At 38.9% G+C, this 25,715-nt stretch overlaps 1 protein-coding gene across 1 annotated transcript in view; it reads right to left on the minus strand.

The window, feature by feature from the left end:
• CRB1 (crumbs cell polarity complex component 1) overlaps nt 1–25,715 on the minus strand; it is a 198,869-nt gene that overhangs the window by 27,907 nt on the left and 145,247 nt on the right. The window contains exons 7-11 of the mRNA XM_087424347.1: nt 24,670–25,217; nt 22,723–22,888; nt 15,005–15,911; nt 12,229–12,357; nt 8,635–8,761 (exon numbers count right to left, since the gene is read on the minus strand). Of these exons, the coding sequence (XP_087280473.1) occupies nt 8,635–8,761; nt 12,229–12,357; nt 15,005–15,911; nt 22,723–22,888; nt 24,670–25,217 (1,877 nt within the window). The remainder of the gene's footprint in view (nt 1–8,634; nt 8,762–12,228; nt 12,358–15,004; nt 15,912–22,722; nt 22,889–24,669; nt 25,218–25,715) is intronic.

The raw sequence follows: 25,715 nt of genomic DNA on the forward strand, positions 1-25,715 counted from the left end.
AATCGAAAAAGTATGATACTGGAATAAAGACAGACATATAGACCAATGAAACAGAATGGAGAGCCCAGAAATAAACCCATGCATGTACAATCAACTGATCTTCAAGAAGGGAGCCAAGAATGCACAATGGAAGGATGGCCTCTTCAACAAATGGTGTTGGGAAAACTGGATATCCACATGCAAAAGACTGAAATTGGACTCTATCTTACACCATACGCAAAAATCAACTCAAAATGGACTAATGGCCTAAACATAAGACCTGAAATTATAAAACTACTAGAAGAAAACATAAGGAAAAAGCTTTATGGCATTGGTCTTGGCAATGATTTCATGGCTATGACATCAAAAGCACAGGCAACAAAAGCAAAAATAGACAAATAGGACTACATCAAACTTAAAAACTTCTGCACAGCAAAGGAAACAATCAATGCAGTGAAAAGAAGCCTATGGAATGAGAGAAAATATTTGCAAACCATATATTGGACAGAGGGTTAATATCCATAATATATAAGGAACTCCCACAACTCAATAGAAAAGACTAATAACCCAATTAAAAATGGGGAAAGGGCTTGAATAGACATTAAGTAGAACATACCCTCTCTGAGCTTTAGCTTCTTCATCTTTTATACAAATAAGTGGTACTATATGATTTATGAGATCTTTTCTGGCTCTTTGATTCTCTATTCTGCATTAATTATCCAAAATTTAGGAGAAGCATCCTGGCATATATCAGCCACTACTTATGTGGTGGTTAAACCATATAAAATTGTCATTTTTGTAGATCCCAAATGTCAAATATATGCAATTTCCTATGGTTCAGTCTAATATTTCAGTGTCATGTATGCCAGTGTAATGGTTGAAAGAGAATTAACTTAATCTGTCTATAGACGACAGCTTACAATTTATAATGGAATATTTTTATAACATCATTTTACCGTAAGATTAAAAAAAAAAGCTCCAGTAGCACCACTAGACTTTCCCAAAGGCTCTACCTTTTTCTGGCTATTGCCTTGATTCTGTTGCATGACTGATTGTGGAGCAACGCAGACCCCCAGCTTTGCTCAGAGATGCTTGTGTGTGCATGTGAAGCACATGACTAGCATCTAGGCCCAGCCAATCCTTGCTCTGGATGATAAAGAACGATGCCTTTCAGATGGCAAATGGGGAAGACTTGATGGTGTTAGGTTTTCAGTTTCACAGGAAGCAGTATAATAAATTATTGTATATAAAAATCCATTCTTAGGGAGATTTGTCATTCTCAAAAATTTCTTCACTGTAACGAGCCCCAATGTGCTAATGATCTAAAACACTCAGAAGTATCCTTTCCAATCCGCACTTTCTCCAAAGTAGTCTTGGTCAGTTATTTAGCCCTCTCCACCACAATTTCCTCCACTAAAAAATGCAAACATCATTTCTAAACCTAGCCTACAATTCTGCTATCTTGAGTAATATAGGCAATGATCTTGAGAAACTTTATATATACGAAGTGCATTAGTTGTACTTAATCAGCTAATCATAGAAGCTTAAAAATGGCCAGGTCCGTGCATCTGTCTCAATCAGAGACAAATATTTTCTGCAATATTTATGAAATACGATCATTTAGATTGTATTTGAATGCTTCCAGGGATGGGTGCAACTCAATGCATTACATACTGAATATTTCTAATGTTAAATTGTTTTCCCTTAGGCTGACTTGGAATTTTTCCTATAAATGCTACTCCTTTATCTTATTTCTGCTCTCTGTATTGATATAGAACAAATCTACTTTTTCCTTTTCATAACAACCATTCAAACATCTGAAGGCAGCTTCATGCTTTCCTTAAGTCTTCTCTTTCCAGAGACAACATCACCTTATCCTTATACTGTTTCTAAATTGCCTTTGTCTAGGCCCTGGAAGTCATCAATGTTTTCCTTTGAACGTGGTGCCCAGAAGTAAAACCTGCTCTTCCTAAGTGACCTGGTCAGTGTAGAAGTCAGAAGGAAAACAACATCTCTTGTTCTGGTACCAAATACTAATGTTAGTACAGTTTAAGATGATCTACTTAAAATTATAGCTTCTATTTCTGGTAATAACAATGCAGCTCCTATTAGACCAACCCTTCAGCAGACAACAACTATCAACTCTGGATGAAATGGCAAAAACAACAATGTGAGGGCACTGGTGAGTGACCAAAAGTAGGCATAAACTGTAGGGGAATCGAAAGTTAGAAGAGTGGAGGGTACTGGGTGATTTTCATTTTTTTCCAGCTTTTTTTGTGGATGCAGGACCCAATAGACACCATTTTGACTGATTAAAACTAGGAGACAAATTTGCCGTCTTTCTGGCTTGAAGAACCAGAGAAAAGAGTTACCGTCTACCACAGCAGCTGGAAAGTCAAGTGGAAATTCTGGAAAGGAGAGAGCTACAGAGGTAGAGTCTCAAATTCTGCAGCAGTCTAGCTAAAGATAAAAGAACCGAGCAGACATTTCAACTGCGGCCCACCACAGTAGGCACTGCCACAGGCTTGAGAGTTTGGTTTAGCTAATTAGCTACCCACTAAAACAAAATAATCAATGTCTTTTGGAAGAATATAAAAGAATCCATAGTCTCTACAATACATATTTTACAACGCCCAGAGCATAATCCAAAGTTACTAGACAAAGGAACAGGAAAATGAGACCAAACAATCCTAAAATTTATGTGGAACCACAAAACACTCTGAACAGCCAAAGCAATCCTGAGAAAGAAGAGGAAGCTGGAGGCACCACACTCCCTGATTTCAAGCTATAACACAAAGCTACAGTAACCAAAACAGTATGGTTTCGGCATGAAAACAGATGCATAGGCAAATGGAACAGGATCGAGAGCCCAGAAATAAACTCATCCATATATGGCCAATCAATGTATGACAAAGGAGCAAAAAATAAGGATAGTCTCTTCAATAAATGGTATTTGGAAAACTGGAGAGCCATGTGCGAAGGAATAAAACTGGACTCGCATCTTACACTATACACGAAAATCAACTCAAAATGGATTAAAGATTTGAATGTAAGACTTGAAACCTTAAAACTCCTAGAAGAAAACATATGGTACAGCTCCTTGACTTGGTGATGATTTTTTGGCTTTGACATCAAAGGCAAAAGCAACGAAGGCAAAAATAAACAAGTGGGACTAAAGCAAACCCAAAACCTTCTGCTCTGCAAGGGAAACCATCAACACAATGAAAAGGTAACCTATGGAATGGGAGAAAATATTTGCAAATCATATATCTGACAAGGAGCTACTATCCAAAATATATAAAGAACTCATACTGCTCAATAGCAAAACCCCAAACAATTTGATTAAATAATGGGCAGAGGAACTGAATAGACATTTTTCCAGAGAATATATACAATGGCCAACAGACACAAAAAGATGTTCAACATCACTAATTATCAGAGAAATGTAAATCAAAACCACAATGAGATATCACCTCACATCTGTTAGAATGGCTATTATCAAAAAGACAAGAAATAATAAGTGTTGGCAAGGATGTGGAGTAAAGGGAACCCTTGTGCACTGTTGGTGGGAAGGTAAGTAGGTGCAGCCACTATGGAAAACTGTATGGAAGCTCCTCAAGAAACTGAAAATAGAACTACCATATGATCCAGCAAGTCCATTTCTGGAAATATATCCAAAGGAAATGAAAACAGAATCTCAAAGACATATATGCACTCTCATGTTTATTGCAGCAATATTCACAATAGCCAAGACATGGAAACAACCTAAGTGTCCACTGATGGATGAATGGATTAAAAAAATGTGATATATATATATATATATATCACAGTAGAATATTATTCTTCCATGAGAAAGAAGGAAATTCTGCCATTCGCAACAGCATGGACGGATCTTGAGGGCATTATGCTAAGTGAAATAAGTCAGACAGAGAAAGAAAAATAGTATATGATCTCATCCATACGTATAACATAAAAACATGAAAGAAAATATAGAAACAGAGAGTAGAATGGTGGTAGCTAGGGGCTGAGGGATGGGGGAAACGGAGAGATGCTGGTCAAAGGTACAAACTCTCAGTTATAAGATGAATAAGTTCCAGGAATCTAATGTACAGCATGGTGTCTATAGTTAACAATACTGTATTGTGTACCTGAAAGTTGCCAGCAGAGTAAAGTTTCTCACCACAAAAAGAAATAGTAATTATGTGACAAGATGGAAGTGTTAGCTAAGGCTATGGTGAAAAACATTTTGCAATATATAAGTGTATCAAATCAACAAGTTGCACACCTTAAACTTACACGTTATATGTCAATGATATCTCAATAAAGCTGAAAAAAAATACTAAGAAAAAATACAAATGGGTTATAGATCTGGAGAATAGAATACAAAAGGTCAATAGATCTATATCATGACTTCCAAATTCATAGACCCTTCTCAGCTTTGTCTCTTGAACTTCAGACTGGAATATTCACGCTAATTAATAACTGTACTTGGATATCCCGCTGAACCTTACACTTATTTGCTTGTGCAATGAACAAATATTTTAAAAATAATATTCACCAAATTTAATTTTTCTTCCCCTCAGATCTACACCTTCTCCAAGCAATCACGAGGTCTTATTGCCTCAAACTTTGTTTATCTATCCTCTTCTCTACCTCTCCTTTGACTATTTAAGGTGGTGCAGAATGTCCTTTCCTTTTGTCTGTATCACTGCAACAGCCTCCTCAATGGGTCTTTCTGGGTCCAGTCTTGCATTTCTTTTAGTCCATCCTCTATGTAGAAGCCCAGGTGATGTTTCTAAAGTCCAAGTGTGATCAGGTCACTTTTCTGTTTGAACCCCTTCAAAGCCTGCCTGTTGCTCTAGGATGAAACACCAAGGTCATGACTTGTCTTACAGGGACTCACTTCTGCTCCTTCTACAGCCTCAGGCTTACAGTGCTCCAACCCACTTCATGCCCCGGCCACACTGCACAACCTCTGCAGCCCCTTCTGCCTGAAACACTCTCTACCTTTCATCCCTCCGGCCACAGCCTAACACCTGTTAACCTTTGCATCTCAGCTTAGCCTTTGGGACTGCCCTTGGCCTTCCCCGTCCACCTGTAAGATTGGGCAAATGCTCCTCCTCTGAGCTCCCTTACAGCTGGCGCTAAGTTCTGTCCCAACGCTGGTCCAGAGACTGTCCTTCTCTGTCTGTTTACCTTCATCCTCCGCGAGACCTTCAACCTGTGAGCAAGCATTGTGCCTAATTTGTAGCTCTGTTCTCAGCACCTAGTCCAGGGCATCATGGCACATAGTAGGTATTCATTAAGTATTTGTTGAATAAATCAAAAAAGTAAAGCAGAGAAGTGAAATAGTCCACGTTAGCAATAATTTTGGTGGTTGAAAAAGGTAGATTTCTCTTCTTCACTGGTTTCCTACCTAAATCACTAAACTCAAACTTTATGTATCACCATTTCCAGAAAAGGCTCCACTTTAATTTTATGAAATTAAAGCTGAATAACTTCTATTTTAAAACTCAGAAAGGGCAAAAGGATCTTTAGACACAATTTAGTGAAGAATTTGGAAAGTGAGCGACTTTGGTTCCCCCTATATTTAAAAAATTATATATTTAAAAATGGCTCATCACAGTCTCTGGCACAGAGAAGGTTCTCAATAGTGTTACTGGAATTTAATTGTTTCTTCATGCTGCCAAAATACTAATTCCTCCAAACCTCCCTATTTTCTCTACTTCCTTGTTCTCCAAAAAGGAGGGTGATGAAAACTACTCTCCATGCACACACACAAAGGAGGAGGAGGCATGGCCCAAAACGGAGACATAGCCTTATTTTATTCAAATGTAAAATCTTAAAAATGAGCAAAATGAATTTTTTTTTTTTTAGTGAGGAAAAGTGGCCCTGAGATAACATCTGTGCCCATCTTCTTCTATTTATATGTGGAACGCCGCCACAGAATGGCTTGATGAGCGGTGCATAGGTCCATGCCCGGGATCTGAACCCGCGAACCCCTGGCCGCCAAAGCGGGGTGTGTGAACTTAACCACTATGCCATGGGGTCAGCCCCTGAAATTATTTTTTTATTCAACTAAATGCAGGTTATGTTTCAGAAGCTGTGTGAATTTCCGTCATTTAGGCGGGCTGGCCCCTCCTTGGAGCCAGGTGGAACTATGGCTAGATTGGGCAGGGACGATGTAAACCAAGAGCAAGAACAATCAGGGATGTAGTCAATTCTAGAATGCTAACTAGAGGAGTACTTGCCAGAGAGGGGAAGTACACGGGACCCTGACTTTGATGGCACAGATGTTTACCTGCAGTGACACATCTGTATAAAGAGACCACAATTCAGGAAGATCATCCCTGGTGCTTCTGTGTTCATTATGTGGTGTGCGTGTGTGTGTGTGTGCGTGCACACATGCATGTGTGTCTGGCTTGTGGACATCTTACCATGCAGGACACAGTCAAAGCAAATGAAGACAGTTATCAGAGGATGGGAAGTAAAGATACAGAAACAAAAGTTTTATTTTTCTGTGCAAATGTGTAAAAGCCATGGTCACAAACAGTGCAATCGAAAATACAGAAGAATAAAGAGAAAAGGGACATTACTTTTGTTTGAAGTCAGATATCTCATGACAAGATATTTGGAAAACAGAAAAGCAATTGACAATTACAGTGACAAGAGAGGCATCAGAAGTGTACAGAGAAAGAGATGGTGAGTGATTCTTAAATATATTTGGAAGATAACATACGACATTTGGAATGGCCTGTAAGTATATAATTACGGATGTGTCCAAAAGGGAGTAAATGTACATAAGGTTTTTGGCTATAATCTATTTTACGCTTACATCAAATATTTGGGAAAGCAAATACCGATGAGAAGGTTTCTCCCAAGTCTCTTGTCACAAAATCTAACTTTGGAATGGATCATCTGAGATCACAGTGTGGCACATGCCATGGAAATAGATGCACACAAAGGAAAGACTTCAAAATTAGTTGCTTCCAGTTTGAAATGACTGCCAGTATTCCACAGGATATGAATTAGCTGCGTAAAATCTTCTATTACTATTGAAAAATAAAATTAAATATATTTCCTTTGCTTTTATAGTATAGTATTTTGTCCCTTTGTTTTGAATGGTAATTTAGGTTTACCTTGGTCATTTCCACAGACAAACAACTTTCTTAAAACAATTGAGACTAAATGAGTATTGGATATAACCCAATCGATAAATTACCCTTACATTTTCAAACTAGCTCCTAAAAACATAGACACATTTACAAAATGACATTTGGCTGGCTATTGTTATTGTAGTTGCTTTCTAAATTAATCCATAGGATCAAATTATTTTCCCTTTAAATGAACATGAATAATGCCTCCTTTGTAAGGGTACATCGACGCAAAGATATTTAGCACAGATGCTAACATGCCAGTGAAAGCAATTAAAAATATTATCAAATAAAGTTTTTTTCTAATTATTATTTTATATACTCTACTAAAGGTAAACAAGAACATATAAATTTTTTCATATCTTATTAATTAATTTACTTTGTAGATCCATAATTTCAGGTATATATTTATTAAAAGAATCATACTGCCAAATATATTTTGATTATGATAGGTTCTATGCTTCTATGATTTTTTTCAGAAAGATATTTGAAGATGATAAATTTACTTGCAAATTTAAAAAAATATGCCTCCGAGAAATTCAAGTTTCATAATATATATTTTTTGGTGTATGCATATACAACAGTACTTATTTTTTATTAAGTACTCATTGAAAACCAATTGAAATAGTCCATTTGATAGAAATGTCAACAAGCTCATAAATTGATAAGCAATTAACCAAAAGTTATTCTATTTGGATAGAAAGTATTGCAGGAAAAAGAAACAGAGAAAGAGTTCATCTGTTGCCTTGTTGGAGGAGAGAAGTTTGCGTGGAATCATAAATTATACTGGTGAGGCATAATTCAAGCATTGATACCAATTATATCAGAAAATTTTCTTTCTACATGTTTAGGGACTTTGTGTAATTCCCTGCTTTCGCTTTGTATCTTTTTTAACTTACCAGAGAACTGGCAACACTTCATTTGAATAGCTATCTATAAAAACATAGATGGATATAAAAAGTTTAATCAGTAACTTTTAAAGGTCACGTCATGAATACTAGATGGGAATGAAAGAACATTAAATGACTTAGGATCAGGATGAATGAGGGAAACTTACATTACTGAGTCCACACAAAAACCAAGTGGAGGAGAAAATGGCTTCTTACTGCAGTGGTCATTCAACTACGGAAGCGCTGAGAATGATGTGTTTGTGCTAAATACACTCAATGATGAGATGTTTCTTGTTATATTAAGAAGACTATTTTTTTTTTTACATTTAAAGCTAGAATAGGCAAATATTTGATATACTCATAAAATGATTGACTTTATTTTAATTTTCAAGATGGTTTTTATTTTCTTTTTTAGAGAGCTAAAATGAGTCAAGGCGTCTCTCGAAAGTCAATGGCTTTTAAGTGTGGGAATGTTCCAATGTGTATTAGTAATCTTCCTGTTCACCCCACTCAACAACCGGCTCATCATTCATGCGCAGAATGAGGTAGGAAAGGAGCTGGAAGAGATTCTGCCAGAGCAGGAGAGACACATAGAAGGGGAGGCCGCTTACGTCTATCTCGCAGCGCTCGCCAGCAAAGGCCACGTCGCAGAGGCACTGGAATTTGTTGAGCGAGTCCTGGCAGAGGCCTCCGTTCAGGCACGGATTGGAGGCACACTCATCAATGTCCTTTTCACACCTTGAAAACAAACAGAAACAGCAGAAACCTGGGTCCCTGTTGAAAAAATTGGCTGTGAAATGAGGAAAGAAAACATTTGCCTTCTCTCCCTAGAACAGTACGGTCTAATTTACCAATCCCCACACAATTTACATATTCTCGACAATGAGGGAGATGGTCTTTAAAATTCCTTTAACAAATTTTGGTTTTAATGGAAATAATTTGTACAGACACACACACACACACACACACACACACACACACACACACACACACACACGAACAGTTAATTAGAATGAGAAAACGGATGCAAATATTTAGAAACCAAGAGAAAACTGGGCCATGAAGAAGGGCCAGTTTCTCCCTCAAGAGTGTGGATGTCTTCACCACCTTGTGAAAGTTCAATTTACTGGGAGCACCTAGGAACCGTGAGACGGAGGCTGCATTTTGCCAACTGGAGTCTGCAGGGCAGACCCACACTTACAGTTTGAGATTCTAATGCATCGGCACCCTCCGGCTAAGGGGAAAGCCGATCAAAGACAGAAGAAAGAATTTGGTTTATTCTGGGAGATTTTGGATTATTTTCCTTTGGAATACCATTTTTTAAACAAAAGCAAAAGTAGATAATCAGAAGTTTTCACTTGCCAATAAATCTGTTTCATAGCTAAGCATAATTTTTGAGTATTCAGATAGAGTGACTTTCAAAGGCCAATTTTTCCAAAACAAGTGATATCAATTCTAAGGTAAATTGAAATTTTCCTTTTCTCTGGGAGGAAACTATTTTTCACTTAATTTTCCACCAACAACTTGTTTTTCTGTATATTTTCTGATTAATTCTCTCATCAGTCATTCGAGTCATTCGGTAGATATTTATTTAGCACTAGCCATGTGCAAACACTCTGCCAGGCCCTGGGACAGAGCAGTAACTACAGCATCTCTTTTTCTTTGGGAAATTCATATAAAATCTTAGCTTCAAGAATCTTACAGAGCAGCTTACAATGTTGAAGTCTAATGTAAACAATTTTTCATTCCCCGCCTCCCCAAAGCTCGAACTTGCATGCGTGGAGCATCCACTGATCACTAGGCTCAAAATGAAAGCAGATGAGGTGGTGGGCGGGGCAGGGCTAACCCAAGGGATAAAGGGAAAAAAGATTCTTTCCCAGAAAAACATCTCCTTATCCCGTTGGATACCAAGCATAGCTGAGACGTTTTGTTTTCCTTTTTTGGCTTAGGCTTCTGGGCTGGAAGACTTCTCTGATTAGATCTGAGCCAAACTTGACAACCCTCGGGAGCCTGCCAAGCACTCTCTGTCCTGGGTGGGCCAGAGCATTCACACCATCCATCATTTACAACTTGCCAGGATGACACTCCCAAGTTGGAGGTTTAACCAGACAGAAGAGAAGGCAATTTGCAAGAAGACAGCTTTTCAGTATCTTTGGATGTTATGGAAGTCACGTGCCCCTCGGCCTTGGGAGATTGCCCGGTATTTTCTAGTCTCCCTCTAGCTATTCTTTCTCGATTTTTTATATATTTCTTTTCTGAGCTAAACAGTGCACAACACATACACATTCATTATAAACATTATTGGAGCTTTCATGAGAGGTTAATTAATAGAAGGAAAATCAAAATAAATCAATCCATTGGCATCGATGAATTAACAATTGATGGTTAAGGACTCTGACAGTACAGAATCTATGGAACACGTGTTCACCATTTTAGAAATTCCTTTGCAGCAGAGAAGTTTATCCAGATGAAAAGATTCTTGGGAGAGGAAGGAAAACCTTGAACTTCCTTTTCTTACCACATTTCAAATCAATAATTTGAATTTAAATGCCATATATATATATTTTTAAGAAATAAATGTTGGAGGAAAGGGAAACGTTTGTTGTGAACAGTGACAACGTGTGAGTAGCAGAGAAAAATAATCCAAGGCTTTACATGAGTTCTCTGCATGTGACATTAAGCATCAATGTGACATTAAGCATTAAGCTGTGACACTGAGGCAGGACAACCAGAACTTAAATATAGTTAAAGAGTTGTTCAAAATTTAGGACAAGGAAATATTTGCAACATTTTGGAGATATATAGAATCGGAGGCCAACTGAATGGTCTCTGGGTTAATAATATGTTGCATGATAAAATTGGTGCAATGAAAAGCAGAATATGACTCAAGGCTATATCCTTCCATGCACATATATGCTTGGCCTGGCTTTGCCACTTGGAGCCAACCTCTGACAGCAGGCTGTAAGAGCAAGAACTAGATTAAATGACATTGAATGTTGGAGGTGAAATGCAGGTGTATCCTAGATAACCTGTTTTGTGAAAATGGCACAAGAGCTGTATCTGTGTGATGCCAAAAGAACCAGCTGAAAAAGAGAAAATTCAAATTAATCCAAACTGTAATTGTCGTGGAGTACAAGTATACCCATTATTTTATTAACTACCCTTTTGGAAAAAATTAATTCAGTCAAAATCTCTTTGCCAAAAGTCTTAGACTTTAGCTTATCTAATTTGTTCAATGTAGGAAGTTTGATCAGAGATCAATATATCTTGCCCTGGATGGTACGTGAGAGGGAGGAGCATTTTTATTATTTTCTTTTAATTGTTGCAAGCAAAGATTTCTTGATACATTTACACTAGCACATCCAATGGATGAGCAGAAGCTTTGAAGGCAGCTCAGCCTTGCTGAAGCATATATCTGGATTGGCACATTCCACTTAACCTCTCAGCCTTAGTTTACACAAATGCAAAATGGAAATAATAACAATTACAGATAATATTTGTAAGGTGCATGGCATAGTGCTCAGCAAGTGGTTAACTATTATATGCTTCCATAGTATCTATAGCATATAGAGCCCTGGTTTGTAATCATTTTGGGGACATTGATTCCTTTTGAGAATCTGATAATAGCTGTGGGGTATGAACCCTTTTTACCCTTGACCTCATCTTCAGCCAGTTAGATGCATATCCAAATTTGCCTACATTTTCAGCAGGTCACAGACTGTCTGAAGCCATTGACCAATTCTATATCAACAATCATGCATTAGGGTTGAAGGGTTGAAGGCTTTCTCTGGGACAAGTGGACTCACATAGATAAGGCGTATATACTTTTAGGGGGCTAGGTAATTCTGTGAGGCAATCTTTTAGGTTTATTTTATTTTACTTCAACAACAACTATATTTGCATCATGTGTTACAGTTAATGGGAAAGAAACATGAAACCAGCACTTATAAGAAAGAAAAATATCACAGTTTACATTTTTCAAAGACATATTTCCCTATTTGAAGTCTTGGCTAATAAAGTGTTCTTCACTTTGACCTAAACTGTAATTTTTCTTCTTTTTTATTGTTTGACTCTGGCTGGACATATATTTCAGCCTAGATTTTCCTATGGGAACTGAGATGAAAAATTAGAGGAGAAATAAACTTTGAATAATCCCACCATTCTTCAGCCCAGAATTTCCTCCTATAGAGATCTAAGTGACTCACCATTCCCCAGTAAAACCTGGCCGGCACGCACATCTGAGTTCACCCTGGAACTCTGTGCAGCTGCCTCCACTGTAGCAAGTGAAGTTTGTCTTCTCATTCCCACAGACCGTTGAGGGTAATCTGGTGTGTCTAGAGAGATAAAAGAAACAGCCACAGCTGTTCATCTTGTTCGTTTCATTGAAGAAAACTTTTTGGAAAAGTTCATATATGGAGTCAATGCCAAATTAATTAAGTACGCAGGCTGGCTGTGCTATAAATGCTTAATTGCGCTGCATTAGACAAGAGTCACTTTCTCATAAGCAGCTCCTGCTGGAGGGCGCTGTAGCGAGCATGGCCATACATCTTCCATTTCTACCCAGTTTTCATTGGTGAGATAAGATCTATGCCGTGGAGTGGCAATAAATTTAGTGTTGGAAAGAAACTTGCTATAGCCAGATTTGCTGCTGCTTTGCTAATAAATCAACACAGGCCACGGGAGAATTGCATCTCTGTAAGGGCCGGGAAAGAAAGGCCAGTACTCCGGTGCCCAAGCACTCATGTGATTTCTCTGTTGGCTTTCAGAGCTGAACTCCAGCTGCCCTGCGAACACATGCTCCCCCATCTAATAATTCATAGCTCAGCAGAATGCAAACCAAATGCTGCCCAGGTGTGTATACAGCACTCAGCGGTAACTATGTGTGAATTCAGAGTGCCGCTATTTTGTGTAACAACACAGCTCTAGATGTTAAGGAATCCTTAGAAAAGGCAGAACAAATTGTTAGAAGCTAAGCAGAACTTGATTGCAAGACAAAATCCAGTAGTGTGAAGGGACTGATTTAAAAGATTTTAAGGGTGTTTCTCAGGTCGCTTGACATACCGTGCGTGTGCATGGTATCTGGTACATAGTTAATATTCAGCAAATATATGATGAATTTAATTTTGTCCTGTTCTGTGTGGTGCAGCTAATATGGAGAAACCTATATGATGGTAAGTGTGTCTCTTCCCATAAGAGCTAACCAATTCGACTTTAAAAAGAAAATATCATACAGGCTTTTCAAAAGAGCCAAAAATGTCATCCAGCTTTGAAAGAGTTCAATTAGCAATGCAAATATGAAGCTTTGTATACATCTTACATTTAACAAACAATTTTTGAATCTCATTAGAAGGTACTTTTGAGAACTTTAATCTTTGAGAACTTGACTTTGATGAATTAGGCAGAAAAAAAATACTGGAGAACTAATTACTGGGGCATATATGTTTATTCGACTTATCCAAAGTCACCATGGCAGTATTATTAATTTTGATCCTGAATGTCTTCTGCTTTTAAACAGGCAGTTTCCCTGTTGGCAAATGAGTCGGTTAACTCATGAGAAGTGGCGTCTTACTGGAATGTCAACACTTAGCACTAACACTGTGCCTTGCCTTCATAGGTCTGAACAACAATAAATGTTGTGGAGATAAATACATCTTCTTAAAGGTACAGCCACATGTTATGTCTACTGGGAGATTCATCCAATTATGGTACCACCATCAATTAGTGTAATGTCTACAGGCCACCAACCCACTCCAGGTGTTCTTGCTAAAGTCCTGGAGTGAGTTGCTTATTAATAACGACGCTCTTGCCTCCCCATATGACTCAACTGTTTAGTGAATTTAAAACAAGTATAAGTTGCAAGAACAATAATGAATTCTACTTACATGGAAATGTTTAAACAATGTGACTTAGCAGGAAAATATTCAGTCTTATTTCTGTTTATATAACATGAAACGGAAGTGATTACTAGACCTAAAATACTGCTTTTGTAATTTTAGAAAAAAATTGCAAAATACTTTAAAATGGGCAAAAGAGATCATTGGGTATTCTTTCAATGGAATGCTGGGTGTTATATAAAGGATCCTCTAGGATTATCTGATTTTGTAGTGTGTATGCCTTAGCTTTTCTTTACTACGCTATGTTACAACTCTGTAAGTTATAGAAAATGATATTAATACAAATGGATCTTGTTCATCAAATGCAAATGAATTTATCTGTAGTGATACAATTGATTGTCACACTGCAGAAAAGATGGTTTCAAATACTAATTTTGTTGCCCTGTAGGGCATTAAACAGTTTTACATTTACTGGTAAATTCATTTCCTCATCTCTATTTATAATATGTTATAAAAATATGTATAATTATAAAATATATATAATTATAAACACATTGTCCTTTGAACTGGGTTTTATATCTTACTTCATTAATTAATGACAAAATCATCGTTAATTAATGAGATTAATTAATGCCTCATTAATTAATGACAAATAAAATCATCAAAACATGTTCATTTATATTTGTGTGAGAGTCATGATTTCACCTTTTTGAAATTATACTTTAACATAGTCTTTTCAGGATTTTACAAGATTTACCTGGCTGAAATAACCCGGGCATTGTTTTAGAGGTAGCAGTCATACTTCCTCCAATGATACTAAAATTCAGCTTTTGCATTTATTGTAAACGTAATTGTTTCCTGAGGCCTTAAGACTTTGGGGCTGTAGTTCACGAGACATATTCTAACAAAGATGACTGAGAAAACATTTTGCTTGAAGTCTGGCCAAAGAACTACCCCTCTTCGGTGTAGAACATCCCAGCAGGTGAGATCCTGTCTTTACACGACCAAATTGTGATGGCAGTGCCCAGTGTCACCCCTGTTCAGCACAGCCTATACACCCCTGCTGGGGGAGAGAGCTTTCCAATTTGACAAGGAAAATGTAGAGCATAGCTCCAAAGACCAAGTTTTATGTGAACTTCATGCTCACCTGCAAAATTTTCCTGTGAAATTTCCAAAACAGCGGCAAGAATAGCCATTGGTGTCACTGATGCAGGTGGCCCCATTTGCACACTGGTGACTCTGGCAATTGTCTATAAACACCTCACAGTTCACACCGCTGTACCCAGGCTCGCACCTGCAGCGATAGGCTGCAACTCCGTCGGAGCAGTTGCCGTGGATACAGGGGTTGGAAAAGCACTCATCAACGTTGACGTCACAGCGTGTCCCTGACCAACCCAAGGGACAGGAGCAGCGATAAGAGCTGTAGACGTCTTCACAAGCTCCTCCCTGCAAGCAGGGGTTGGAGCCGCAGGCGTTTAACTGCAAACAGCCAGTAACCACTGAATTTATAGAGATCTTGAGAAACTGCTCTTCCTGAGGTTTATTAATGAAACCAGGAATATTTTCAAAGTAGGAGAGATAAACGCCACCAATTCCTATTGTACCTAGACACCCTCGCAGGCCCTGCATATTGTCAGTGGCTCGGTCACCCACATAAATGTCTGTATTATCCTTCAGAAAGTTGAGGCTTCCCGTAGCAACGGCACTGGTCACGATAGGTGTTTGGTTGTCCACTTCCATTTGCCACCTGGAGGCCTGGGCCAGTGGGTCTGTCATGGAAAGAGTCACTTGGTGCCATATGCCATCGCTCACTGACTGCAAACTCGTCAGACTCAGCAAATAAAAACTGTTGCCACTTTGCAATTGAAATAATAATCTGGAATCTTGAATGCTAATGTTAAGGAATTCAGGCTCCTTCTCTGCGTGCAATATGATCCCATTTGCATCCCTTGTTCTGAAGCCAAATGTGATGTTGGTGAGTTCTCTGCTAATATTCCCATTGCTCCTGAATAATATTCCACTGCTTTGTCTATTAAAAACAGCATTTGCAGTGCCTAAAGAGAGAAAGCAAAGCAATCAGCAACTTGACTAAATCAGTAATGTTTGCTTCTTTACCTTTACTAAAATTAATGGCCATCATGTTACTACCATCATGTATTGTTTGATATAGCCGAGGCACTGTGCTGGCCTCTATATTATTTCTAATACAGAATTCTTGAAGACAGGTTTATTATTATTATTATCACCCCCCATTTTATAGAAGAAGAAATCGAGACTCACAGAAGTTTAAGTCATTTTCTCATATCATATGGCTAACAAATAATAAAGCCAGAATGCCAAACGTGGATGGCCTGATACCAAAACCCAAACCATACATTTCTTTTTCATCTAATACATTCCAACATTCATTTTACATTTGCCACCACATTATCCATTTTATACATAGAGAAGTTGAGCACGCAGGAATCATGAATCTAGCGTTGGGGATGCAGTACACTAACAGTGGAGTCCGGCTTCAGATTAAGCTGACCAGCAGGCAGTCATCCAAATGGCTGGTTCACCCAGCTGGCAAACTCCAATGATGTGCCAAGCTACCAATTCTGTGCCTAAATGCAGGCAGCTTCATCTGGCTGGGCAAAAATATGTCACCACGTCAGCTGCTCTCTTTTATGCCCACGGCTTGTACGCCACCACGGCACTTCCGGGCAATCTTATTGCATTTTTCTATTAAAGTGCTTTCCCAATTCTACAGGATCATTAATTCACACCTTGCTCCATCTCTTAAAATATCTAACCCTATCTCAGTTTATGCTCTCCTTTGAGACTTTCTTGAGAAAAAGGGAGAAAGAGAACTGTAATCTCGAATCTGTAAACCTAACAGTATCTGGACCCACCGTGCTTTCCGTTCTGTTATAATGGATGCATTGTCCTTACATCCTTCCTTACAGATAGAAATCTGTAAGATAATAGAAAACGTATGTATTTGTTCTCTGCCACCAGTTCCTGACACAGGGCGCTTAACACTCTTATAAATTCCCAAGTGATAAGAGCACTACGAGCATCTTTCATTCTAATGAGGTGACTCTGGGTGGGCTCCGGGATGGATCCTGGATGGGGGCTGGTCGCCAGGAAGACCACGCCATGATTAGAAGCTTGGAATTTTTAGACCCACCCTCATTCTCCAGAGAGGGGAGAGGAGCTGGAAATGGAGTTAATAATTGATCATGCCTATGTGAGGAAGCCTCCATAAAATTCCCATAAGTATAGGGTTGGAAGAGCTTCCAGGTTGACAAACGCATCCACACTGGGAGGCTGATGCACCCCAGCTCCCTGGGGACGGCAGCGCCTGCGGTAGGGACCCTCCTAGACCTCACCCTACAGCTGTTCATCTGTATCCTGTATCACATCCTTCAATAAACTGGTCAACGTTAAGTAAGTGTTTCCATGAGTTCTGTGAGCCCCTCTAGCAATTAATTGAACCCAAAGGAGGGGGTCATGGGAACTTCCCATTTATAGCTGATCAGTCAGAAGCACAGGTGACAACCTGGACTTGCGATTGGCATCTGAAGTAGGGTGGGGCCAGTATTGTGGGACTGAGCCCTTAACCTGTGGGATCTGATGCTATCAGAAGCAAATTAAATTGAGCCCTTAACCTGTGGGATCTGATGCTATCAGAAGCAAATTAAATTGAGCCCTTAACCTGTGGGATCTGATGCTATCAGAAGCAAATTAAATTGAGCTAAATAGTAGGACACCCAACTGGTGTTGCAGGGTTGATTGGTGAGGGAAAACCCCCACACATGTGGTGTCAGAAGTGTTGTGAGTGTGGTAGTAGTGTAAAAGTGAAGCAAAGACACATAGGAGAGAGAACCAGGTTTTCCTTCCTCAGGCAAAAAACTAGGTTTATCCTACGCACCATCCAATGTCAACCCCTCTAGTCATGCATTGGGTCCCATTCATTTTCATTTTTTTAGACATTGTTTCTACACTTAACCTCTCTCTGTCCTGCACCATCATTTTCCCTCCCTTTTTGTTGTTTTCTCTCAGCACACACACATGCTGTAACTGCTCTAATCTTAAAAAAATAAACACACACATAAGACCCAAAGCATTACCTTGACCTCCCCTACTCCGTTACTTTCTTAATTCTCTATTCCTTTTCCCAGAAAAACTTCTCCAGATAATTTTAAATTCTCATTGTCTCCACTTTCTCATCTCCCATTTTCTTTTTAATACTCGCCGCTCTGCCTTTAGTTCCAATCGCTTCACTGAAACCACTCTTGTCAAGGTCACAATGACCTTTGTATTACTCAATTCAGTGGTCAATTCTCTCTTATCACTTTCTTCTACCTTTTGGTAGAAATTGACATTAAAACACTGTCTCTACCTCATTTGTGGGGCACCACTCCCAACTACCAACCCTTCTCTTATAGGTATCAGCACACAAATATGTGTGTTATACTTCTCGGCGTCCCTGCTTCCATTGCTCTGCAGACCAATATAACAACCACACTTTAGCTCAAGATCTCCATTGGTTACCATCACATCTAGAAAGAATTCCTAAATCCTAATCATGGCCTACAGGAGTTTGCATGATCTGACCCCTGACTGACTCCCCAATTCCATTTCCTACCACTGTCTTTCTCACTCACATGCTACAGCCACAAAACCTTCTTGCTACTCCTTGAAGACAGGAAGCTTGTTCCCAAAACAGTCCTTTTATACTTGCTGTTGCTTATACTTGGAATATTCTTCCCCTAGATCTTCCCATACTTGGCTCTTTCTCAACATGACATGTGCTCAAATGCCACCTCCTCTGAGAAGCTTTCCCTGACTATCCAAGTTAAAATAGCTTCTTCCCTGAATCCACTCTCTGTTCTATTACTCAGATTTACTTTCTTCATAGCATCTTATAACTATTTGAAATTACATTGTTTATTTTCCTACTTGTTCCTTGTCTGTCTTTCCACACTAGAACATGAGCTTTATGAGATCAGGGACCACCTCCGTCTAGGTTATCACTAAATTCTTATGCCTAGGGCCAGCCCCGTGGCTTAGCAGGTAAGCATGTGTGCTCCGCTACTGGCAGTCTGGGTTCGGATCCCGGACGCGCACCCACGCACCACTTCTCCGGCCATGCTGAGGCCGCGTCCCACATACAGCAACTAGAAGGATGTGCAACTATGACATACAACTATCTACTGGGGCTTTGGGGAAAAAAAAAGAGGAGGATTGGCAATAGATGTTAGCTCAGAGCTGGTCTTCCTCACACACACACAAAAATAAATAAATAAATTCTTATGCCTAGAACATTACCTGACACATAGCAGGTGTTCAGTAAATATTACTAAATGAATAATCTATAGAAATAATTCAATCTTTAATTCTGGAAAGTGAGATAATAATTAGAAACCACAGTGGGAGAAAATTCAAGTCTATCATTCAAGTGTATTATCTGACTGGATTGAAATTTCACTTGACTTTATTGCTTTTGACTGTTCTGTTTTCTCCACCAGGTTTGGGGTTGGGATTAGGGAGGAAAAGAGCAACAAGTATCTCATTACATGTTTTTAAATAAATATTAAAGTGACAAATCTCATTAGCTCTCAACTCCTAAAGGAAGAATACTGTCTGTGATGCTGTATAAATTCATTTTACTAACACTGCTGAGCACACTGAAATCACTTCTTGTGATCTTCGTAAAAACCACAAGACACATGACAACATTTATATTTCACTTTTTCTTCAGGGAATTTTATCATAATAACATGCCTGTATCTAAGGTGGTTGTAAATTTTTAAATCTTGGTTTTCTGATAGAGAGAGAGAGATGATTAAGGTCCTGAAGGAAAATTCAGGGTAATGCATGAGCTATACTTGCAAGAGCATGTTATTCTATTAGACCTAATCTTCTCAATATATTTTACTAGAAAAAAAAATACGAAAGAGGAGCTGGCCCAGTGGCGTAGTGGTTAAGTTTCTGCATACTGCTTCAGTGGCCCTGGGTTTGTAGGTTTGGATCCCTGATGCGGACCTACACACCACTCATCAAGCTATGCTGTGGCAGTGTCTCACATACAAAATAGAGGAAGATGGGCACAGAGGTTAGCTCAGGGCCAGTCTTCCTCAGCAAAAAGAGGAGGATTGGCAACAGATGTTAGCTCAGGGCTGATCTTCCTCACAAATAAATAAATAAATAAATGCAAGAAGGTCATAAGATCACATAAAATTAAAATTATGCAAAGTAGCAAAAGTGAATTCTAGAGTTCCTGCCTGTCAATTAGGAAAAATTCACCCCTCCCATCAATTTACTTTTTTTCCCTTCATTAATATGTCACAGTTAAAAAAAAAAATGTTCCTGAGACTTTCCGGGAGGTCAGAGGCAGACTTGCTACTCCTTCCGTAGCAGCGACGCAGTAGCAGTGAAGTTCACTTCTTTCTAACATGCTGTGTCCAAACCCTAAACTGATTCCCGTGCAGACTGAAGAACAACGGGCATCAGGGGTGTGCTTCTTGCACTGCTACCGTCTTTAGAAATCCTGTTCTTTCTCCCCACGTGAAAATGTTCAAAATGACGTAAACATGTCATGTTTGAAGAACATAACTGGGACTAACATCTTTAGTATTTCTGTCGAAAGATTAAGAATACAATGAATAATTACTAAATTATTTTAAACAAGCAGTTCAGAGGTAGAAAAATGAAAAAGGTTGTGTTTAAAATTCTGTCCCAGGGCCGGCCCCGTGGCTTAGCGGTTAAGTGGGCGCGCTCTGCTGCTGGCGGCCCAGGTTCGATCCCGGGCGCGCACCGACGCACCGCTTCTCCAGCCATGCTGAGGCCACGTCCCACATACAGCAACTAGAAGGATGTGCAACTATGACATACAGCTATCTACTGGGGCTTTGGGGGAAAAAAAAAATAAATAAAATTAAAAAAAAAATTCTGTCCCATATTAGAAGCTAGAATACATTCTTTATGACAGCTCATTATGCTTTATGCTACTATACATGTGTATAGTATATACTTCTCAAATACGAAACATAAAAGTATATGTATTCTTCAAGAAACTTCCCCAATTCCACATATCGTGCAATACATTTAATGTAACTTTTTAATATATGTTTTTAAAATATAGCAACATAAAAGTAAATATATTCCTCTGTTTTCTTCAGTCACTTTGGGGCTCAGTCTACATAGGATGCTGCTGATAGGGACTTGAGGTCAGTCTATCCTCTAGTTTCGTTCCATTATTTTAGTGCAATGTTTTCCAAGGTATTTTATGCATTTTTTTATTGTACACAGATAACTTATATAAAGTCTAGAGCAGTTAGTGAAAATACTAAGTTAATTTAAAGAAAAATAATAAGCTAATTTATTCATTTAATAAATATTTATTGACAACCTCCTATACGTTTGGTATATGCTAAGTGCTAAGAGTAACGTGAGAAACCAAATAGGAAATTTCCTTTCTTTTTGAAACTTATATTCTAGTGAGGAAAGACGATGAACAAGTAAACAAGTACGTATATAACAAAACATGAAAGAATGATAAGAGATATTGAAAAGAAATAAAGCCAGGTAAGAGGACATTTGGGTAGAAACTAAATGAAGCGATGAAGGCAACCTATGAAGCTCTGGGTTGAGAGAGTTCAGGACCGAGGTGGTGCTGGTGTGTGGGAGCCTGGCTGAATGGGGTAAAGGAAAGAATGGACTAAGACATCAGAGGTATACTGCGGACAACTCTTTAGAGGGTTTCTCTCACTATAAAAGGAAGCAGAAAAATGGGATGGTAACTAGTGGGGATGGGAGTGGTCAAGGAAAATTTTTGGTAATGAGGAAATCTGACAATATGCTTATATGCTGATGGAAAAATTTATGATGCTAGAGAGTGAGAGAAAAATTTTAGAAGCAAATTTTTTGAATAAGGGGAAGAGATTAGAATTCAGTGCAAACAGAGAGTTGGCTATAGACTGGACTGTGCATTATTTGAAATAGGAGAGAAGACAGAACATAAATAATAATGTGGTCGGTACGTAGACATGTCAAAGTTGTGAAGATAGTTGTTAACATTTGGGAAACTGTGTTCTGTAGTGCTGAAGATGGGCAGGAACACCTTTCAGATCGAGGGAAATACTCATAGCAAACAGTAATTCAGGGCCTGGTGTGTTGGGCTCTTTACACCTAAAGTCATATAAACATCACACACACACATCTGTCTACCTACAAAGTAGATATCTTATCTCCATTTTACAGAGGAAGTTTTAGATTATGGAGATCGAGTGAACTGTCTGTGGTCTCCTAGTTAATCAATGACAGTGTGCTAACACCAGTGCACTTACTGTCTTCCCAATAACCAGGGAAGAAAAGCCAGATTTTACCAGGTTAACTCTTTCTTCAGAAATTAGCTTTTTTTTTTTTTTTTAAGATTTTATTTATTTTTTCCCCCCAAAGCCCCAGTAGATAGTTGTATGTCATAGCTGCACATCCTTCTAGTTGCTGTATGTGGGACTCGGCCACAGGATGGACGGAGAAGTGGTGCCTCGGTGTGCGCCCGGGATCCGAACCCGGGCCACCAGCATCGGAGCGCGCGCACTTAACCACCAAGCCACGGGGCCGGCCCCAGAAATTAGCTTTAAATGATCAAGGATCTAGGTTTGGTGTTGCTATGACCTCCATTTCCCACCCAGAAACCCAGGGCAGGATGCGGCGTGAGGCCAATCTGGCTTATCACACTGCTCATGTTAGGGGAGAAAATCACAGGTTTCTATAGGAAGTTGCTTTTGTCTGTATTCTTTTTCTGGGTTGCCTCCTGAAACAAGCGAAATGCCCAACTTAACTGGCTGGATGGTAAGTCTGAACGCCACCTACATTCAAATCCTTGAGGCACCAACTGGCACTGGGCTCCGGGGGGACATGGGCTGAGCTCACACCACTGAACATCCTCACAGGCTTTCCCAGCTGTGTTCGCAGGGCAGGAACATGAGAAGTCATCCCACAGGGAATAGCAAACACCTCCGTGGTGACAGGGATTGGACTGAGCGGAAGAGAAATCAAAGGTATAAAAAATACCGGCAACTCAATACGGACATGGTGAGGCAAGACCCCATATCTGTTGTTTTCAGTGCTAATTTCCTACATATTTACATTTTAAACATTTTATAACCATTGGTTATTAAATAGAATAAAATTTACTCTTCCCATTGCCAGCTCTTTTCTAAGAGAGAAAGAGAGAAATGGAGATAGAGATAGAAAGAGACAGAGAAAGAGAGAGAGAGAGAGAGAGAGAAAGAGAAAATATATAAGATTGATCCACAACACAGGGAGGATTTTAAAAGGTGTAATAATATTCCTTGTAATTTACAAATAACCAGGAACTTTCCATTACACTAATTGTCATTTTAGGTAGAGATTATTAGTCATTTTCACCAATGAGGAAACTGAGGGCCCTCTTGAAGCCCAAGATCCTATCACAAAGTCAAACAGTGAAGCTTGGTACCTGGATCCTCTGGGTCCCACTACAGTGACCACCCCTGACCCCCTTCAATTGCTTGGCCTCTGAATCAGAGACATACTATCATTATTTGCGTCCTCACAAGGTTTCTCACAAAGTATTCAAAATGAAAGGATTTGAAAAGGAGTTTCTGAAACCTCAGACTGTTTATATCCCAGTTCCACTATTAACTTGTGATTTAGGCTAGTTACATAACCTTTCTAAACTTCAGTTTCTTTGTCTGTAAATAACATAAATGAGGATAATAACAATGTCTGCTTTACACAGTAGTCATTCAACAGAGTTAAATGAATTTATCCATGTAAAATTGCTAGTGGCACATTGGAAGGCTCCTACAATAATGTCACAATCATTCATTTTTGTATATTTATTTATTTATTTTATTTTATTTTTTATTTTTGTTTTTTTTGTGAGGAAGATCGGCCCTGAGCTAACATCTGCCAATCCTCCTCTTTTTTTGCTGAGGAAGACTGGCCCTGGGCTAACATCCATGCCCATCTTCCTCCATTTTATATGGGACGCCGTCACAGCTTGGCTTGCCAAGCCGTGCGTCAGTGGGTTCCTGGGATCCGAACCGGTGAACCCCGGGCCGCTGCAGCGGAGCGCGAGCACTTAACTGCTTGCACCACCGGGCCGGCCCCCATTTTTGTATATTTAAAAGGAAGCCCAGTGCATAGCAATAGTCAGAGCTCAATAAATGTTCAATGGATATCAATAAATGTGTTTCTGTCTTTTCCTTTGAAACTTCATGCAGAGCTGACAATTTCACACATTTAAGTAGCTTTTAGAAGAGCATACAAAGTATATAAAGTAAAGCACGGGCTCTGAGAAATTATATTTCAGAGAATTTCAAATACAACTACCAGAAGGAAGTTACCTCTCAGATTTTTTTTCTTGTTGACTTAGAAGTTCAATATAATGTAGTTGGGCATTTAAGATAAAGTTAATTGTATCTTCCAAAAAGAGTTAATTCAGTTAAAACTCTGGGATGCCATTAAGAATTTGGGAACTAAAATATGATTATTGTTAAGTAATTTGGTTGTTGTGGGAGTAGGAGAAGCATGTAAATGGAGTTATCTTGGTTAATTAAATAGACCATGATGCCAGTAAGGCCAAGGCCATATTTTTATGGCTCAATATAAACCCCCCAGTCTTGCTGGGAAAGTATTGATGAAATATTATTCTACGGCTGGTGGGTCAGCAACATCATCTTCACATACAAAGAAGGGTTATAATAAATTATCAATTTCACAAAATCAAACTTTAGCATACAACATGGACACATTTGGTATGAATAATCCTACCTTGCACATGTTGTCTCCAGGACATCCCCGGTCCACATTGACAAGAATTGGATTGTGGGATGCATTGCTCGTTGAATTTGGGAAGAATTCCAGATTTTGGTTATTTAATCTTATATCTTGGATACAGCCTTTGAAGAATCCACCATTAACTTCAGTCTCTTGTTTGTCAGGCAGGCCACCAATGTAGATGACATCTCCTCTTTGCATTTTCCAAGTAGGTGCAGAAATAAATCCTAGGTTTTGTGAAGACTGATACAATTCAATTTTATTTGGCGTGATTTTCAAAGATATTAAGTGGATATTGCCATCACTAAGAACAAACTTGACTACTAATTTGGGGGAACTTGGATTCAGCATTGCTAGTCTGCCATGCTCCAGCCAAACACGGATGAATTGGTAAGTGCTGTTTTCCAAAGCTAGAAGTAAGCCTGATGGTCGATGTGTTCGAACAAACATGGAGAGGGTGAAGTTCTCTCCATAACTCTCGTCAAGATTAAAAACAGCGTATCCAGTAGAGTCATCTTGGCCAAATCTGCCTGCCACATACTCTTCAATGTCAAAACAGAACAGGAGAAATAAAGAAGACATATCTTAAGATTCACAAGTATGAAGAGGCAGAAGATTAATGTATATATATAATATATATACATACACACAAATACATACATACTTTTTTTTTGCAGGGAAAGATTCGCCCTGAGCTAACAGTTAACATCTGTTGCCAATCTTCCTCTTTTTTTTTTTTCCCTGCCCAAAGCCCCAGTGCATGGTTACATATCCTAGTTGTAAGTTGTAATCCTTCTAGTTCTCCTGTGTGAGCCGCCACCACAGCATGGCAACTGACAGATGGCGGTGTGGTTCCACGATAGGGAAATGAACCTGGACTGCAGAAGCAGTGAGAGTGCCAAACTTTAACCACTTAGCCACCACGGCTGGCTCCATACTTTTATTTATTTATTTATTTACTTATTTATTTATTTATTTATGAGGAAGATCAGCCCTGAGCTAACATCCATGACAATCCTCCTTTTTTTTTTTTTTTTGCT

The sequence above is a fragment of the Ceratotherium simum genome, chromosome 36, assembly GCF_057802395.1.
Source record: "Ceratotherium simum simum isolate JZ-2026a chromosome 36, ASM5780239v1, whole genome shotgun sequence".
Lineage (NCBI taxonomy): Eukaryota > Metazoa > Chordata > Mammalia > Perissodactyla > Rhinocerotidae > Ceratotherium > Ceratotherium simum.